The sequence below is a fragment of the Lichenostomus cassidix genome, chromosome 7 (assembly GCF_008360975.1).
Source record: "Lichenostomus cassidix isolate B80296 chromosome 7, HeHo_3.0, whole genome shotgun sequence".
Taxonomy (NCBI): domain Eukaryota; kingdom Metazoa; phylum Chordata; class Aves; order Passeriformes; family Meliphagidae; genus Lichenostomus; species Lichenostomus cassidix.
The window spans coordinates 5,078,868-5,096,821 of record NC_139488.1 but is presented as its reverse complement, the minus strand read 5'-3'; the positions used below and the strand labels follow the sequence as shown (position 1 = coordinate 5,096,821).

The 17,954-nt window shown below is 39.1% G+C and overlaps 1 protein-coding gene across 6 annotated transcripts in view; it reads left to right on the top strand.

Annotated features, from left to right (window-relative positions):
- Nucleotides 1-17,954, top strand: part of PCNT (pericentrin) — a 69,603-nt gene that overhangs the window by 27,707 nt on the left and 23,942 nt on the right. For 2 of the 6 annotated variants that reach the window (XM_085065922.1, XM_085065918.1), the window contains exons 23-34: nt 732-896; nt 2,569-2,715; nt 3,255-3,406; nt 4,263-4,474; nt 4,950-5,161; nt 6,270-6,432; nt 6,903-7,046; nt 10,861-11,090; nt 11,526-11,645; nt 12,151-12,171; nt 14,310-14,537; nt 17,552-17,722. In XM_085065922.1, coding sequence (XP_084922048.1) covers nt 732-896; nt 2,569-2,715; nt 3,255-3,406; nt 4,263-4,474; nt 4,950-5,161; nt 6,270-6,432; nt 6,903-7,046; nt 10,861-11,090; nt 11,526-11,645; nt 12,151-12,171; nt 14,310-14,537; nt 17,552-17,722 — 1,965 coding nt within the window. Of the gene's footprint in view, nt 1-731; nt 897-2,568; nt 2,716-3,254; nt 3,407-4,262; nt 4,475-4,934; nt 5,162-6,269; nt 6,433-6,902; nt 7,047-7,187; nt 7,227-10,860; nt 11,091-11,525; nt 11,646-12,150; nt 12,172-14,309; nt 14,538-17,551; nt 17,723-17,954 lie in introns of all 6 variants that reach the window. The other 4 variants (XM_085065923.1, XM_085065920.1, XM_085065921.1 and 1 more) reach the window with 3 other exon arrangements.

Genomic DNA, 17,954 nt, shown 5'->3' with positions numbered 1-17,954 from the left:
AACAAAATGAGCTTTATCCAGCTATAACCACATAACACATGTTAAGTTAAAATATTATTAACTTTTGCTTTTTCACGTACTAAATTGAGAATTGTGTGTTGTTCCAAATAACTCTTAAATCACTTTCAGAAGAATAAATTGCATGGGGAGGAAATTTCATTAGTTTTCTGAGAGATTCTAATTGCTCTTCAGTCTTCAAGCCCATCATTCTAGAAACAGGGTTTATGTCTATTCTGACTACAGTGACTCTTCTTAGAGAGAATACTAGGGAAAAAAAAAGCCCCAAATGATCAAAAATCTCTCAAAGCATTCTCTGTTGTACCTCAGGATAATTGCATTAAATAGTGATGCGTAATGTTGGCTCCCATTTGAACAAGGGAAATTGCATCTTAACAAAATATGCCCTCCCTGTGTTTTTCTCCTCTTCTTTCCTCCTTATTTCTTTGAATTTCTCTTAGGGAAATGTCTGCTGAAAAGAACAAGTGGGGAATACTTTGTTAGTCTGACCTGATGGGCTCATGAATACAGGAGATACTTGATACCTAATGCCTGGTTACTTCTTATCTATTTTTATCAACCTGCTTTTGATAGACAGCAGCCCTGTATGACCTTGAGGACTGTGAATGTACTCTTAAGAATTTGGTGGAACTTGATGGGTTTGGTTTGGTTTCATTTTTTCCTAAATTCTAACACAGTGGTTAAAATATTTTATATTCCTTCCTTGTCTGCAGCTGTATGCTTCTGCATCAGCCACTGAAGTAGAATCTGTGAGAACAGCTCTTCTGGCTCAATTTGAGGAGGTAAAATTGAAGCAGCAGCTTCAGTTCCAGGAGGAGATTGAGCTGTTGAAGTGTCAGTCAGAGGTGCTGCTGGAGCAGCAGATTGCACAGCTGAAGGTAGGCTCTGGTGAAAATGCACTTCTCAGTATGCACTGGGAGTGTGTTTTGCTGAAAAAGAGTAATTGGTATAAGATTCTTGTTCTTCAACCTCTAAAATGGTAGTCTGGGTGAGATCTCTTCCATGCTTCACAATGTTAGAACTAGAAAAACAGCACTGGAAATAAAGCAGTGTTCTGTCAGCAGTTGTCTTTACCACAGTTGTCTAAGTTGTCTAAAAGTCCTGAACTGGATAGGAAGTGGTATCCTTCAGCCAAAACAAAAAAAAATCAGTGGGATGTTGTCACTCCAAGCAGCATTCCTTGTGCAAATGTTCAGTTTGTCATTTGAGACTTTTTCTTCTTGGTGTCTGCAGAGACTGTGCCCTTGGCCTGTCATCCCATGTCGACTGCACTGTGTGGAAATGGCAAAAATAAATTCGGTGTTACCTAAGCTTTTACCAAGTGTGTGATGGCAGTGAACTCTTTGTCTGTGAGATACTTTGTTGTTGGTGTGTTCTTAATCTCTGTTTTCGTTGTTTCACCTTGATAAACATCATGATAAGCATTTTTGAGATGTTTCCTGCCTCTGGCCCTCTGTGCAGTCCTGATCACTATTTGACCTCTGTCTGGTGCAGCTGTCTTTTGAAAACAGAGGGCACAAGTATATCCTGGAAAGCTGCTGCAGGTATATTTGGCACTGCTGTCCTCAGCTGAACCCCAGCCTTCAGCCCACAAAAGCTGGGACTGGACTGAATATTATGCAGAAACTCCAGAAATTATCTCTGCTTTTTTCTCTTATGCTGCCTTAATTAGCATTTGGGACACCAGAAACTTGACTTTTTGTTGAGATTTTGCCAGGGCTAATTCTTCTGCTGGTACAGATGCCTATGGATTCTTTCTTTTTTTCCCCCTCATGAACTTGATGACTGGTGTTTTGTCCCAGGAGAGACTGCCTGGATCTCATTGCAGTCAGGCTGAGCTGTATTGTAAGCTGATCCAGGTTTTTACAGCAAGTTTTTCCTTTCCCACACCCCTATGCTGATTATGCAGTTGTCTTCATGCCAACATGTTCCCTTGATTTCTTTTTTTCCCTCTGCCTTCCTTAGCAGACTTGAGATACTCAGAGTTGCTTTGTGCTCTGACGTACTCTCTAAGTATTTCTGAGAACAAGCAGCCTGCTTCAGAGATTTTGTCCACAAGTGCCATGTTTTAGGTCAAGGAAAGCCATCCTACCTCTTTGCATCTGTTCATTTTTACTCTCCTAACTGCTAAAGCACATTAGCTGTCTTCTGCAAAGGGTCCAGGTCAGCTCAGGTGACTGCAGATCTTCTGCTCTGAAGTCTTGTTTCTTGCCCTGGGCAAACACTGTTTTCTTGATTTGCCAATGTAAAAAATAGGTGGCTGTCACCTTGGAGTGTATTGGTGTTCATGGATAAAATTGTCCCTCATCAATTGTCACTGCTGGCCACACTGTTTTTGATTTTGATCAGTTTCAGCATAATTTTGTTGTTTGGAGGTGTTGATGTGTAAGTTACTGTTTGTTATTCTGATAGACAAAGTGTGTGCTTCTAAAGAATAAAGAAAAAATACAGGGGATGTTTGTTTTGAGGTTTTTTGGGAGGATGGTGGTGGTGTTTGGGCCTTTTTTTTTTTCTTCTCTCAGTAAATCCAAGTATATGTGATTTATGCAGGATGAATTTGAAGCTGAAAAAAAGGCATCGCTACATGACAAGGAGCAGATGTTAATTCAGGAGAGAGAGAAGGCACAGGCTGCTCACCAAAAGGAACAAGAAATGTTGTCAGCCCAGCTGCAGGAACAGGAAGCACTAATTATCCAGGTGTGGAGAGAATACTTTAGAACTAGGTTTTAAATGTGCTTTTGGGGTTTCACAGGGCTCTCTCTCAATGTGTATATAGAGGGACTGCAGGTATGATTTTTGTGGTATATTAGTCTGGGGGGAAACAGTAACACTAAGAATTTTTAAATTGGGAATTCGTTACTCTTTCTAGCTCTTCTGTAGGACTTGATGTGGGCTGAGAACGTCAGCATGGGAGCAGAATGCTTTTCTCTCCTTGCAGTTTTCTCCCATATAGCTATTTTGACTTATTTGCTGGCTTACTTATGAGAAAGAGTTTCTAACAAAATGGCATTAATTTGTTTGGCAGCAAAATGTGAAGGTAGGGGTAGGCATATATGTACAGATACATATTTTTATTTATATGTAATCATATATTTTAATCAGGTACAGGTATCATCTGAACAAATAAATATGAGGAGAGAAGTCATTTTTCCAGAAACTTGTTTTCAGGTAGAATTTATAAAACAGAGTTTAGGCAAAATTGTTGACTTGGTTGTGTTGTCACTGTATTTCCACAGCTGGAAAAGAAAGTGGAGTCTTTAAATCATGAAATAGAGGAGACCAACTCTGAACTGGAGACACTCCTTCAGTGGAGGGACAGGGAAAACCAAGAAGGAGGCAATTTGGTAGCCTTGTTGAGGTCTGATATTGAGCAATCCAAGGAGGAAAGGTCTGTCCATCTTTTGTTATATAATGCTTAATGCTTGGGGTTTTTTTGGGTTTTTTTTGCTTGTTTTCTCACTTCACATAAAGAAGTCAATAACTAGGCAAAACTAAGCCAGCTCAAAAGAGTAGTGTAGGATGATGATATATTGCTTTTATTTGCAAATTATTTCGAGGTTTTTTTAAATTATCAACTTGTTCTTCATGTCAGAATAAATTGGGGTTTTTTCTTGCTCTTTTTCTTTCAGTCTGATGAAGACTTTAGTGTTTTGGGGTTTCCATTGTCTCTAATCTTGGAAAAATCTAAGAAATGGAGAGAGGTTCTGTGACCAAGAGGCTTTCAGTGCAGTGTGGGTTGGTTTGGCATGTCATGGGGATGCATGAATTAGAGAAGCTGTCATGCTGAATAAGCTTCTAGAATTCCCTCTCTCATTTATAAGAAACTGGCTTAGTGTTAATCTTAAAACTAAAGTATTTTCAGAAACAGAAATAGAATGCCTTTTGTTGTCAGCTCTGCCAGAACACCTCTAGTTATTTTGATGTCACTGATACTGTAGTAGTAGATGTATGCTCCTTGCTGGTGCTTCCACAGGTTGTGGAAGGCTGAGATGTTTGTGACTGCAGTGTGACCTCCCTGTGGAGAAGACAAAGGTGTTTTGCTGTGCCAGCTCTTTAAAAATTGTTTAATTGTTTGCTCTTTAAAGATGACCTGGGGTTTGTGAGTCATTTCGATGACCTTCACTGGTAACTGTCCAACCATGGCAGACACCCATTTTAGACTGTCAGGTTCATTTGAAAGACCCTTTGAATCTACTGACAAAGACAGACAATTTTTCAAGTATTCAATATGCTTTTTGTTGTAGGGAAAAACTGCGTGAATCTTATCAGCACGTTTTGAAATTGCTTATGGAAGCAGTGAAAGCCACAATAGCTATTGAGGACCTTATCTGTAGCAAGATTGGTCTTTGCCTGGATGACAGTCTGGCTTCTGGAGATTCTAAAGAAACTCAGAGTATTGTGGAAGAAATGGGATTCATGCAGTATTTTAAAGCCAAAGAAAACCACCTAGAAAAAGGTGAGTGCAGAGTAGCAAACGTGGAGGTAGTCAATTCATGTTCTTGAAAATAGTTTTGTTAAATTTTCTTTTGTATGGATGAAGATTACAAAAAGAGATCTTTTCTTTGTGATGTTTGTGTTTTTCAAAGTTGGTCCACACTTCAGATAGTGTCTACCAGTGTTCTCTGTTTAATTCTTTTAATAGTGCAACTACTAAAATGTTGATGGAAAAGCCTGAATAGATTATAGGGCAGGAAAGATGAACTTGGTGAATGCACAGTTCAGATGTAATATACAGATGTATAGCACAAAATTCCCAAACCTTGTGAAAACCCCTCATGATTTTTCAAGATTGAGCTGTTGATGTGTCCAGGTTTTCATCTTGTAGTACCTGTCCAGGGCCACTGTCACTGTCTGACGTCAGTTATCTGGGTGACCAGTTTTGTGGCTAGCTGTCACTTGCCTGTGTTTTTCAATAGCTTCCTTGTTTTCAGTCGAGGAGCTGCTTGATGAAACTCTGACAGAACAGAACCAGCTGTCTCCAGGGAGTGACGAGGTGTCTGAGTTGAGCCAATACTTATGTGAAAGTGTTTTTGCAAAGCCAGAACTGGCGTGTGAAAGTGAAGAAACGGTGCTGAAAATCTGTCATCGTTTGCGCACTGCAGTGGAGAGACTTCTGGAGCTGGTTACAGAGTCAACGAAACAAGTAAAACTTTTTAATCTCTGTGTATTTAACCTTTTAACAGATCCTGTGGGAAGGCAGTAAATTGGTCACCTTAAGCAGATTTAAACTAGGATTTTAAATTCATTCGGTAACCTTAGGAAACCAGGAGGTTTTTTGAAGTTTTTTTATCACACTTCATATTGATGCTTCTTCAACATTGATAAGTGAGTTCAGGAAAACTCAGTCCAATGCCAGAATGCTTGGGGAATATGTAGGTAGCAGCAAACAAACATCTTTGTATTTATATGCTGCTTTAATTGTGACAAAAGGAGATGCACTAAGTATCATAAAAGAACTTGAGTATTTCCATACTGAGTCTAAGCTGCAAGTCTGGGGTAGATGGACAAGCACTGTATACAGCTGAGGATTGAATTTAGTGCAACACTAATTAGTTGGTTGAGCAAGGAAGTCCCTAATTGAAGAGAAAATGTGAAGGGAAAGAACATGTCTGATATTAATCTACTTATCAGGGATTTTGTGAAACCCAGAGAAACGTGTCTGTGTGAAATGTATATTCACCATCTTAAAAAATCCCTCCTAGAATGCAGTGCATAAATATTTACTTTGACGTACTGATGATGGTTCCACTAAGACATAGCTAATTGTGGTTAAAGCACTTGCCCAAGCCGTGGTAGATCTGGGTTCTAGGTGACTCTCATCAGCTGTGATCTAGCATATTTTGCTTGTTGGTGGTGTACCTTGGACACTTGATGTATGGATTTCACTGTCTGTTAGACATGACTGAACCGCTTGAAGAATTTAAGTGTAAGGATGCTTTGAATTTCAAGTGGCTCAGGATGTGTCCAGTTGTGCAGTTGAGCCAATAGGGAGGTATTTCTTTCTATGCACAGTGAAGAAACTTGGGTTCCTAAGCAAGAGTTGTGACAAAGATAGTGGTATGCAAGTACAGGGATTCACCAAAGTGTCCAGAGGTTTTGGGCAAAGTCAGCTTAGTACTAAAACGAAACTTCAAAATTTGGACCTTAATGCATAAATGTTATTAAAAAACAGAGAAGATTTTTGTTGAAATGTCTGCAGTATTATTAAATTGCATTGGAGGTCTGATGCTGGGGCAATCATTCCCTTGTAGCTGGAGAAGATGCATGAAAACCACGCACAGTTTGAGGAAGAGTTCAGTCGCCGCAGTCGGGAGACAGCCCAGGTGGTGAGTCAGCACCAGGAGCTGATGGAGTGCCTCAGTGAGGAGAGTGAGGCCAAGAACCAGCTGGCACTAGAGCTTCATAAGGCAGAGGGTAAATTAATAGAGATTGCAGTGTCATTTACTTACAGCTCATTCCTCCCAATATCTATGATGTGCTTTCTGTGTCCTGCATTTCTTGGGCTCTAAATCTAACGTTTGATCATATTTTCTGGAGATTCTATTTCTTCAAACCTCAGCCCTCAGCAGAGGATGTGTTACAAGCTCATCCCAGGCCTTCAAAGCTTAATGATCCCCATTTGAATTCTACAGATTTAGAGACACTTTGTGACACGTCAGCCTCATAAAATCTTGATAATCTTAGAATACATTAACTAGTACATTTTATTCCTTAAGATAGTTCAAAAGCCTAGCTACAGTATTAACTTAAATCATCTTTTACTTCTTCCTTTTTACGTCACTTTCCATTGCTGGGCAAAAATTGTTTGCTCATGTTTTCAAGCTGCTTCTTCCCAGTAGATGAGTTTGTCTGTGGCTTTATTTGCATTCTGACTTGGCTCCTAGGCATTATTGAAGGCTATGTAGCAGAAAAAGCTGCTTTAGAAGAGGCCTTGAACCTGAAAGAGGAATCTGAGCGTCGTCTTGTCGTGGAGCTGGAGAACATGAAGGAACGTTTCCAGGAGCTAACCCAGGAGCAAGCAATTCTTGGTGAGGAGAAAGCATAACACTCTTAGTGCAAAAGAAAGCTGTCTCCAGTCAGGGCACGTTTTTTAGTTTTTTTTTAGAAGATGGAATGGATCACAATGCCGTTTTCTTGTCTTGTACATGTGTTTGTGTTTTGATTTCTAGGAACACCTGTTGCTAATGTAGCACAAAAAGAAGGTTCAGGTTTGTAATGACAAGTGTGGACTTTTTTCTTGCTGTGTTGCTGTAACGCTGAGTGAATGAATTGATAACTTTTATTTTATTTTAACAATGAGGAATAGTACTTCATAATTAGGCCCAGCAGGTTACTGGGTTTATAAGTATCTTGGCCAAAAAAAAAATTCTGTGGTGCAAAATTAGGAACATTCAGTTCAATAATGAATATTTGAAGGGAAAAAGATGTTTTGCTGCCATCAATCTTAAAGTGCATTGTGCCATTGTCTTTGTGTTTGCCAGCTTCATTTTTTTGAGGGGATGGAGTGGGTTGCAAGCTGGCTGTGAGCTTCTAGTGATACAGAGTGGGCTGTCAAAATGAGTAAATTAAAGGAGGGGGAAAAAACAAAAATATTTGAGGTGACATAAAAACAGTGAGCTAAAAGAAGTACAGCAAGAACTGAAGGAAGTCTGAGGGAGACAAGAGAAATGTAACTGAATGGATTGGTCTGTCAGAAAAAAGGAAAGCAGAATGGTAGGGAAGGCTAATAATGGAATAAAAGGGGAAACCAAAAATAAGCAAGAAGGATACATAGAGTTATACATTGATTTTAGAAGTCTAGTGCTGAAGTCAAGTTTGAAGATGCCAAGTTGAAAGAGGAATTTTCCTTTTTTCCTCCTAAACTGAAGTCTGCATACTTAACTCCTGAGTGGCTAACATTTAGCTCTGATAAATTCATAGTTGACATGATTGTTTTGTGGTCTACTCAAAATATAATTCTCCTATTGTTTTTTAGATAAATTTTTTTTATAACATACATATATATTCAAAGATTCTTGCACATTCACTGTCTCTTGGTTTTGGACTTTTTCTTTTCCCCCAGAGAGTGTGAGCTCCAAATCACTCAGGTGAATAGAAGTTACATAGGTAAATTCCTGTTAGGGTTAAAAAGCTGCACTGAGCTCTCTTGCCTGCTACTGTATCTTTATTCCTTCTGTCCATTCAGATCTCCCTCAAACACTATTTATAATTTAACCTATTTCTGGTAGCCACCTCACTGTCCTGAAATTTGCTGCTGCCCTCTGAATGAGAGGGAATGTAAAACCGAGTTGGTTATGGTGTATTTTGGGATTGACATTCTCCTGGGAGCTGCAGCCCAGCTCTTGCCAGCAGCTCCTTAGGACTTGAACAGTAGCTTTTGCTGCAAGGGGTGAGTCCTCAAATCCATCCCCTTTCCCCCACCTCAGCCATCTGTAGTACTCTCCTCCTCAGATTTGGAGTTGTTGTAGTGTGTAGAGAACATGATAAATAGAATTCAGATTGTTTGGAGTTGATTGACATGGACTTATTCCTTGACAAGCTGACGCCTCCTCCCGTTTTTCATGTGGAGTACTAATGTGAGTAGAATGGCCTTGCTAATTAAAACTCTTTTGGAATGGAGCTTGGCATTTGCTAATGATCTTGGGAGTGGGGAGGAGTGTGCTGGGGCCTTTCCGAAGGGGAATTGCATGATTTGAAGTAGCATTAATAAAATAACAAGTTTGTCCCTACAAAGAAACAAATCTGTGAGCTGATGACCTATCGGTGTTTCCCGAAATTCTGTTTATGCACTTGGGGAACGTATGCTAAAAAAAGAAAAAGATTTGTCAAAGAGATTGTGCTTAGAGATTGCCAAAATTTGATACCTGCTTTCTATGAAATACTGCTGATTCTAGGTAAATTCCGTTTGCCTAATTATTTTTTTCCATTAACTTGCATTTCTGTCTGAGGAGGTGACTGACTGTGTAGGTCAGTGTTACCTAATCAGTATTTTGTTCCTTCAAAAGCACTAGTGTTCTTCTGGAACCTAAAAAAGAAGCCATCAACCATGTTTCTTAGCATATAGGAGGAAAAATTCTTGTGCTTGTTTACCCAAATACCAGTCCTTTTCTCTCAGGGTCAGTCTGCATCCATGACTTTCCTTTGGGTGCCCAAATATCTATAGCACCTGACCTTGCCCTCCTCTCTGCACCATGTATTAGCAAATACACCAGAGTGCTATTTTATTCCCATTATTCCCGTCTCTTGCTTGGCAAAACCCAGCTCTTGGCAGAAGATATTCCCTGTCATGCAGCTATGGCTGGGATTGAATGTCCTAGTGGAATTCAGACTATTGTTGAGGTTTTCTCTGTGTTTTTTCCTATTGCATTGCATGATACTTATGATATATGATATGTACAGTACAGCTCCAAGGGGGTTGGGAGAGAAATTAGGGAAGAGTCTTCACTTCATGTGTTCTGCCAGAGCCTGAGTTACATCCACAACCCAATGAACTTGTGGTTATTTATTGTGATTATTTAAAAATAAAAGAAAAAGTAGGGAGTGTGGCACAGTGGTTGCACTGTGGTTATTAATGTAGGCTATAATTAGTGCTTGGAGTGAAATGTAGGAGCTAACCCAGGAGTTGGAATGTAGCTGTAATCCACAACAGGGTTGCTGTGGAGCTCGAGAGCTCATGTAGTCCATATTTTTGTCCCAAACTTCTCTTGTTTCTCTTTGTCCAGCTTTTTTTGATTTCCAGAGCCAGAGATTTCACAGACCCTGCGCGTTGTTTTCCATTATCCTCACTGTGGTGACATTTTCCCCAATGTGTAGTGTAACCATTGTTGCATCATTCCAAGCCTGTCCCACTTACCCTTTTATGCACAAACATGGAAATTTTCGTGATTCTTTGCTTACTTTCAAGGGTCTAGAAATGTCATTAAATACCTGTGGATAGTGAAGCCCTAGGAAAAAAGAAGGTAGGCTGTGGTATCCAAGATACTTGTAAGAGCAGCTTGTAATGACATTAGGGCAGAAATCATATGCATTGAGTTGGTCATAATTCAGAAAGGGAATTGTCCATTCTGGAAATTGGGCTGGATGATTTCTTAAGGTCCTTGTTGGATCACAGACTTACCTTTGACCTATGACCAATAACATTGAAGGTGAATAATGGAATGTTTGACAAGTAAAATCATGAGCTTTTGCAGGACTTTGCTTTGATACAAAATAGGCTTCTTTTCTTTGCTCAGGTTAGTAACTATATTCACATTAAAGTAGCTTTTCTCCAAGAGTGTTCACAGTGGAGTCTCAGTTTTGGTCTCCTAAACAGTGTATTCAGTGCATCCAACTGCTTGAAAATGCAGTTTGTAGCTATAAATTAACTCTTCATAACTTATATAATTTGAGCTATGTACACTTTCCTATTTTTGATATTTCTTTTGCAGTCTGCATGGGGAAAGTATGTGCCATCTTTTTTCCCAGGTTAAAAGCTTCCCTGTCACCTCAGAACTGGACTGATTTTCAGTAAGCATGATTTTTCTGTGGGTTTTAATCCCTACCCAGGTTCAAAGAAATACAGTAACTTTGCCTTTTCATAGCAGTTTGCTTCAGAGGGTCTTTGCATAAGAGTTTAGAGGCACTGAGAACTCTGCTTTAGATGGCTTGATTAAGGAGAGATTTGGGACAGAAAGCTGGCAAGGACTGAGGGTAGAGCAGTGTAGGGTGTCTCTTACAGCCCATCTCAGGAATATTTTTCTTTGTTTTGATGCTGTCCAAAATAGCCAAATTCAATCTCGTCTGAGACATCTGACTTTTGTGCCCTGCACTGACACCTTTTATTATTTGTGTGCTCTTACTCAGGTCTCCTTAAGGAAGTAGAATTTTTGTCCAAGGAGAAACTGGAGCTTCAGTGTCAGGCAGAAAAGGACCATTCCAACTTGCGCTCTCAGATGAAGGTTTTGGAGGTGGAACTGGAAGAGCAGCTGCACAGTAACAAAGACCTGGCTACACAGTTACTGCAGGTTGCTGAATTGAAACAGCAAATTGAAGTTCTTGAAAAACAGCTGAAAAACCAGCGGCAGTTCATGGATGTAAGTAAGAGACCTCATTTCCGTGGGTTTGGAGATGATAAATTCTCATTGTGTTTTGAGTCTTGGAATGTGGTTCCTAAAATGGGGTATTTTCAGTTTTGGTTGAAATTAAGACCTTGGTATTCTAGTCTCAGGAAAAAAAAAAGTTAAATTTTAAATTCCTTTTTTTGTAATATTGCAGGCTAGTTTTTCCTTTTCATTAATTGATAATATGTATGATGCAGTTAAAAAGGTGCTTTCTTTTTTTTCTTTCCCTGTAACTGTAGATATGCTTTCAGAACTACTAGAAGGTAGTCCTGATTAATTATTAATTAGTTAATTAGTTTTTAAATTAAGTTTCTTCACCACAAAAACAAACTCCAAATTATTCTTGTACTCAAGATTGTAATGAAATATTCAAAAATAAATTTTGGCTCTCTCTGGCTGGGTTTACAGGAACAAGCCATAGAAAGGGAACATGAACGTGATGATTTTCAGCAGGAAATTCAAAAATTGGAAGAACAGTTAAAACTGTCAGCAAAATCACAGACTTCAGGACAGTCCAGAGAGCACAGGGTGAGTAAAACCAGACTTGGTGGCCAAAGGAGTTTTTTATTACAATTAAATACCAAAACCTGGCTCTTGGGAGATTTTTTTTTTTCCCCTCCCCTCTGTCACCCAGAAAGCAGATTTTTTCCCCAGCTGATTGAACTACACTTAGGCAATGAGGGTGCACTTAGATTATTTGTTATGGAGTTGGAAAGAACTGTTGCATGTGCTTTACAGTAAAGTTTGAGTCTGGTTTAAATGAACCAAGGAGGACAGCACTACAGACACTCTGCTCTAAAAAGTGCATCTGAGGAATGACTTCTGGATGCTAAATGTGTTTATTTTTTTTCTACCTGTAACAGTTGTAATAGAGATGTCCCCTTTGTCTGCATGCCTTGTCCTATTTAAGTTTCTAAGTGAGTCCTTGTTTACACATGTTCATTCGTTTGATGCTTGGTTTCAAAGATTAACTTTTGCTTTTTTTTTCTTTTGGTTGGTTGGTTTTTCTTTCACATAAATGAACATTATACAGAACTATGAATTGATTCTACAGGTATGGAAAACAGCATGAATGTCTCTAACTTTTCTTTCTTTTTCCTTTCAATCCCTTCTAGATATGCATTAGCTTTTTTTTCTCTTATTGATATGTCAGGACATGACCCAGCAAGACTTGGAGCTAAGGATATAGGTTTTAGGGTGACAGGATTCTTGCAGGGAATGAAGAACTACTTTCAGTTTAATTTCCTGTACATAAGTACTTATTTCTCCTGGCTTATTGCTCAGAGGTGTTACAGGCAGTTATTCACTGAAACAGTCCTTTGGTATAAAAGAAGTTGATTTTTGGAGCATAAAGCAAAGATAGTGGAATGGTGATGGTAAAACTGTGCCTTAGCCTTCAGCTTTTGTTTGTGGCCTGGCTCTTATCAAAACTTCAATGTGTAAGCTACTTAATTTCATTGTCATCTGTTTATGTATGTATAGTTGATGGAATTGTGTCCCTCGGTGTTAGAGGTGCACATCTGTATTTTGGTATGAATTCATTTCCAATTAATGAATTTTCCATGCTGGAGAGCATAGCTGCAAAAATTAATGCTGTAGCTTTGCAACCTCTGTCAGAAAAGATGAAAATTTTCTTGGAGAGAAACACATAAGGATGGTAACTAAGCAAGTGACATTGTGGGTACAATGAGGTAGGCAGGCCAGGAATGTGGGCAAGAAATTCTGTGCCAAGAACTGTCAGTTGTTCAGTTGTTTAATGCACCTGTAACATCAGTAAGTGTTTAACTCACTCCAAACCAAATCATCTCGAGTGAACTCCTGATTTCTGCATGTTGCAGTTATAACAAATTGCCCTCTCTGATGTTGACTAGGTTCAAGGTGTGTGTGAGTGGGATTATTTTGTGAAGAGGGCTGACTGTTCTTGGGAGCTGCAGTGCAAATTGTGAGAGTGAAGGTTATGGAAGTGTTTCCTTAGCTAACAGGATTGCAGCACCAATTTCCTAGCAATGTGGTGTTGTAAACATGCTTTTCATGTCTCAAGTGCCATAGTTTTGGGATTCTGATGCCCGAATTTTGTAGCGTTAGAAACATGAGACTTCTAGAAGATTTTTTTATACCCAAAAGCTTTTCTGTAAGTCCTGTATTATGCTTAGCCATGGTTAGTTGCTGATGAGATGAGAATGGAGTAAGATACACAGGCAAGGAAATGTTTGTGCCTGTAAGCAGCTGAAAATGTAATGTTCATCACTTTTGGTTTTCTTAACCAGTCTTACACTCTCCCTGCTTATTAATTTGACTCTTCTCTATTTGCTGAAGTGTGTTTTGCTGCTTTAGTATACCTGCACAACACTTTGAAGGTGTAAAGATCTATGTTAATGCCAAGAATTTTAATTTTATAATGTTGAAGTGGGATTTACATCAATTCAGACACTTTTTGATGAACAAAGCATTTATTTTGTAAAATCCCATTTTCCTTGCTCAGGGGTATTGACCAGATGATTCCCCCTTTCCCACTGCTTTCCTGCCTGAGCTTGCTTTCACTGTCCTAAATGACTTTATCACATACTGAGGTACTCTGTCTGTCACACCAAAGCTCCTAGCCTTGCCTTTACCTTGAGTAGTGAGATGAATGAATGACTGTTTTCCTGCAGCTAAAATTCAAAATTGGTATCCTCTTCATACTTAAATAATTTTTGGAAAAAGAAGTATCTGTCCTGTGTTGACTCCTGGGAATCTCTCTGATTGCATATTTATCCTTCATTTCTTGGTATCTTACTTTAAATTGGAATTTGTTGGAATCCTGGAAGAGGGTTCTGAAGTTACAGAAATAAATGCAATGCTATTATTAATAATTCATGTAATCTTGGTGGGGTTTTAATCTCATAACTAACAAACCCCTACCAGCAAAAGGCTCCTTTGGGAGCCTTTCACCTAGTACTTTATGGGAGGTACTGGAAATGTTAAGAGAGTAATCAATTATGTATCTAAGAGCTGCTGCATTTGGAAAACAAGATTTCAGAAAGCTAACTTTTTCATACTTTCTATGCATATTTAGTTTTATTTTCACCTGGGATTTTAGCACTACTTTAATCCGTAGTAAAACTTGCTTTATCATGAAATTACTCTTGCTTTCAACTGGAAGGAATTTTGTTCATGTTGCCTGAATATCTGTATACTGCAATTTCTGCGTAGGTTGAATCTTTGCAAGCAGAAATAAAAGAGAAGATTGATGATTACAATAAACTGTTACTAGAAAAGGAGCGAAAACACCAAGAAATTGCAGCTCGTGATAAAGAGATAGAGAAACTTGTGGCACAGATCCAAGAGCTGAAGTTCAGTGGTGCTGAGGTCTCAAAGACTGTGCACAACTTGGAACAGCAGCTGCAGAAAATGAAGAAAGTGGAAACTGAACTGAAACAGGTACTTTTGAAATCCTTATTTAAATGGGGTTGGCATTACATGACAGTGGCTTTATGGGGTTTGTCAGTAGGGTTTGCAGTGCTGTCTGGCAGCCACTGGTGAGCTAAACTAGTGTATTAATGGCACATATCACAGCCACAGTTTTAAATAATCTCTGGTTCTACAAACTCTTAAGTCCATTATAAAGACTTATGTACTACTTTTAAGTAGTTTGTACTTGGATATTACTTACAAGACTTAAGTAAGACTTACTCCAAGTCCTGCTATGGAGGCTGCTTTTGACAGTTGTCATGTTTGCTGGTTCAGAGCTGCTCTTGTGCTTTTCTGGAAGTTTCTGAGAACATAGTGTTACTGAATATCAAACATGGAGGCTCTTCAGTAATTACCTGTGTTTAAAATCAAATTATCTTGATCTGTAGCCTTTTTTGCTCTGTGTCTTTGAAGCCAAACCTGTTTGCCACAGTCCAAAACTTCTAGTGCTGTGCTAGTACTAGAGATTTAATCACAGCCTGGAGTTAAGAATTACAATCCATTTAGCAAAAGTGACCAAACATTTGAGTAACTTTTCTACTATCTGAAACTAAATGTTCTGTTTCCTCCCAACAATTTTCCTTGGTGGAGTGTTGTTAGAAGCTTTGTGGAGATCTTGTTGCCTACAGTTGAGTAATAGGAGGTTATAAGAAGGTGGAGTCAGACAAGAAGGTGCAAATGAAAGGATGAGAAGATATGATTATAAACAAAGGAAATTCCAATTAAATGGAAGGGGAAATGGTCACACTGGGGGCAGCCACTCCTTCAAGGAGGCTCCAAGTGGCAATGGTGTCTCTGACTGGGAGTTGTGAGAAGTGTCTGAGCAGAGCCAAGTTGGTTGTGCTTCGAGTCAGAGAACTCTAAAAAGATTTCCCAGATAAATTTTTTCTGTGATTTTATCCAAACTTACAAAAGCCATTCCCATTCACTTTGTCTGCCTTGGAGTGGATGGACACAGTGCTGCTTGCTGTTGGCAAGTTGCTCTTTTCTCTGGAATCTTGGCTTTGTGTTAAATAGGCTTTCTTTATCCATGTGAATTCAGAATATTCTTTTAGTTGTCTGAATGTCCTCATCAACTGGTGTTTTGTAAAAATCTTAAATAAGCCAAACTCAGACACTCGTGGGTTTGGTTTATTTCTTTTGAGAAAGTAATTCATCCAGTCTAAATGAGGTTGTAGTATTCAATTTGCCACCTGTAAGCATTGTAATAGCTTGTCTTGAAGTGATTTTATGCAGTAAATAAGTTCTAGAGACAATTACATACCATGGCATTTTTCTGTAAAAATACACTTGATGTGAATGGCAATTGCAGAATTTTATTGTCCCCCAGATTCCAACATATGAAAAATGCATGTGTGGCAGGTGATGGAGAAATAAGAAACAGGTCTGGAAATAGAATGTCGTGAATATAGAACAGTGGGGGTTTCTAAGGAATACTGAGTAAAATCACAGCTAACAGATCCATTTGTCCTGCTCTGATGTGCATGAAACAGGTCTTTGGTTTATCCTGCTCCAGTTACTTTCAGTGGTTTCAGGTTGCTGATACTTAATATTGAAGTTCCTGGATAGGGTTGTGTTGGGAGGATTGCTCATCCTTTTGCTTGAGATCTAAAAAGTGGGGCTAATTTAGGGAGGCTGCTCTCCTGCGGATTTTGGGATTCATGGAAGAAATACCTTAGACTACATGTGAATGACCACCCAGAGGGTTTTACACTGAAGATGCATTACATAAAGCCCTGACTTTTGCCTGGTTTGCCATTTGATTTTGCTGGGTTGTTCTATAGCAACCTCAGGACATGCAACTGAACTCGAGTGTGCAGAGCTGTACTGACACTGCACACTTGCAGCTCTGCTGTCCAGGAAAGGCAAGGACACTGGAGCTAAGGGAGCCCAATTCTGCAGGAGTCTGGATTGCACACTGGTGCTGAAGGCTTTTGGTCAGTGATCAGTGTGGTTTGAGTAACATGTTTAGTCAATAAAAAACAAAAAATGGGCTCTGCTGTTGTTTGAGGTTTGGTTTTATGTATGTTCTTTCCTGAGGGACTGGTTGATATCACAGTTTACATGCAAGGGCAAGAAAAGTTTCTGGTTTTCCCTTCCCTTTTGATGCTGTGACACAGCATTAACTTTGCAATTTATTTTTATTTTTTAGTTGCTGCTACTTTCAGTTTATGATCAGAAGATGCTAGCCATGTACTCTGGGCATTAGATCTCTTGAATTAGAGAAAAGATAGTTAATGTATTTTTTTTGCAAATCATACGATGAGTCCAAAATAACCTATTAAAGATATGTGAATTAAGCTATAGGCAGAGTAAGTGTTGAACAACAGAGGCAATTACTGCCTTAGTTTCTTGTCCAGCTTTCCTTTCCTGCATTAAGTACAGATATGTAGGCTTATTGTTCAGACAATTCCCAAGTGAACCTTTCCTCTTTGGACTGACCCAGCTCCTGAGACTGTGAGAGAACGAGGACCAAAAAAGAATTTTAAGTAAAAAAGCTATGGTAGCTTGGCAGATCACAGGTTGGACAAACTTAGTGGTGCTCTATTACATTCTGACTGAACTTGAAGTGTTTGTGAGTAGGTTTTGATCTGCTCAGAACTCTTTATTTCTTAAATTCTGTCCACCTATCAAATTTAGTTTGTGACATATATGGTATCATAATAAATTTGGAAATGGCTACAAGAACAAGATGTTCTTAAACATATTGAATGCTGTCGAACTGAGAAAGTATAATTTACCACTGAATGCTAAATTTTCAGAAGTTGTTAAACTTGGGTTACAAAAAATAGGGGGGGTAAAAAATGAGCTAAAAGCATTCAGTTGTTTTGAATTCCTATTTCTTTATAGGCCACTGGGATTATGTACTTTTCTTTTACTGAGTGTGCCAGGGTTGAAGTGTTTTGGCAGGATTGTTCTGGTTAGGTAGGTTTGTATATTGACAGCAATTAATGCTAACATTAAAACAACCCAATGTTTTTCAGGATAAAGAGGCACTGCAGCAGCAGCAGTACAATAACCTGATCCAGATCTCTGCCCTGCAGTCTAAGCTGGACGAAGCGAGGCACCGAGTGCCAGTGGATGGCAGTTCTGCCCCAGTGCTGAAGGAGCAGCGCCAGGCAGAGCAGGAAGCACTTGAGGCCAAGGAGAGAGAGGTGAGAGCTTTGGGAGAGTCCTGCAGACTTGGAGGTGCTTTGGCCTCAGCTAACCTTCCTTTTTCTTGCTTTGTTCTGTGTCCATCTCCCTTCCTGCTGGAAATACTCTTGTGATGATTCACCTAATTTTGAAACTGATCAGTATCACTTGTAAACTGATTTTCCTTTCCTTCCAAAGTTGAAATAGGTAGATCCATTTTTGTTTGAGAGTAAGAGATACTTCTTTTAAGAC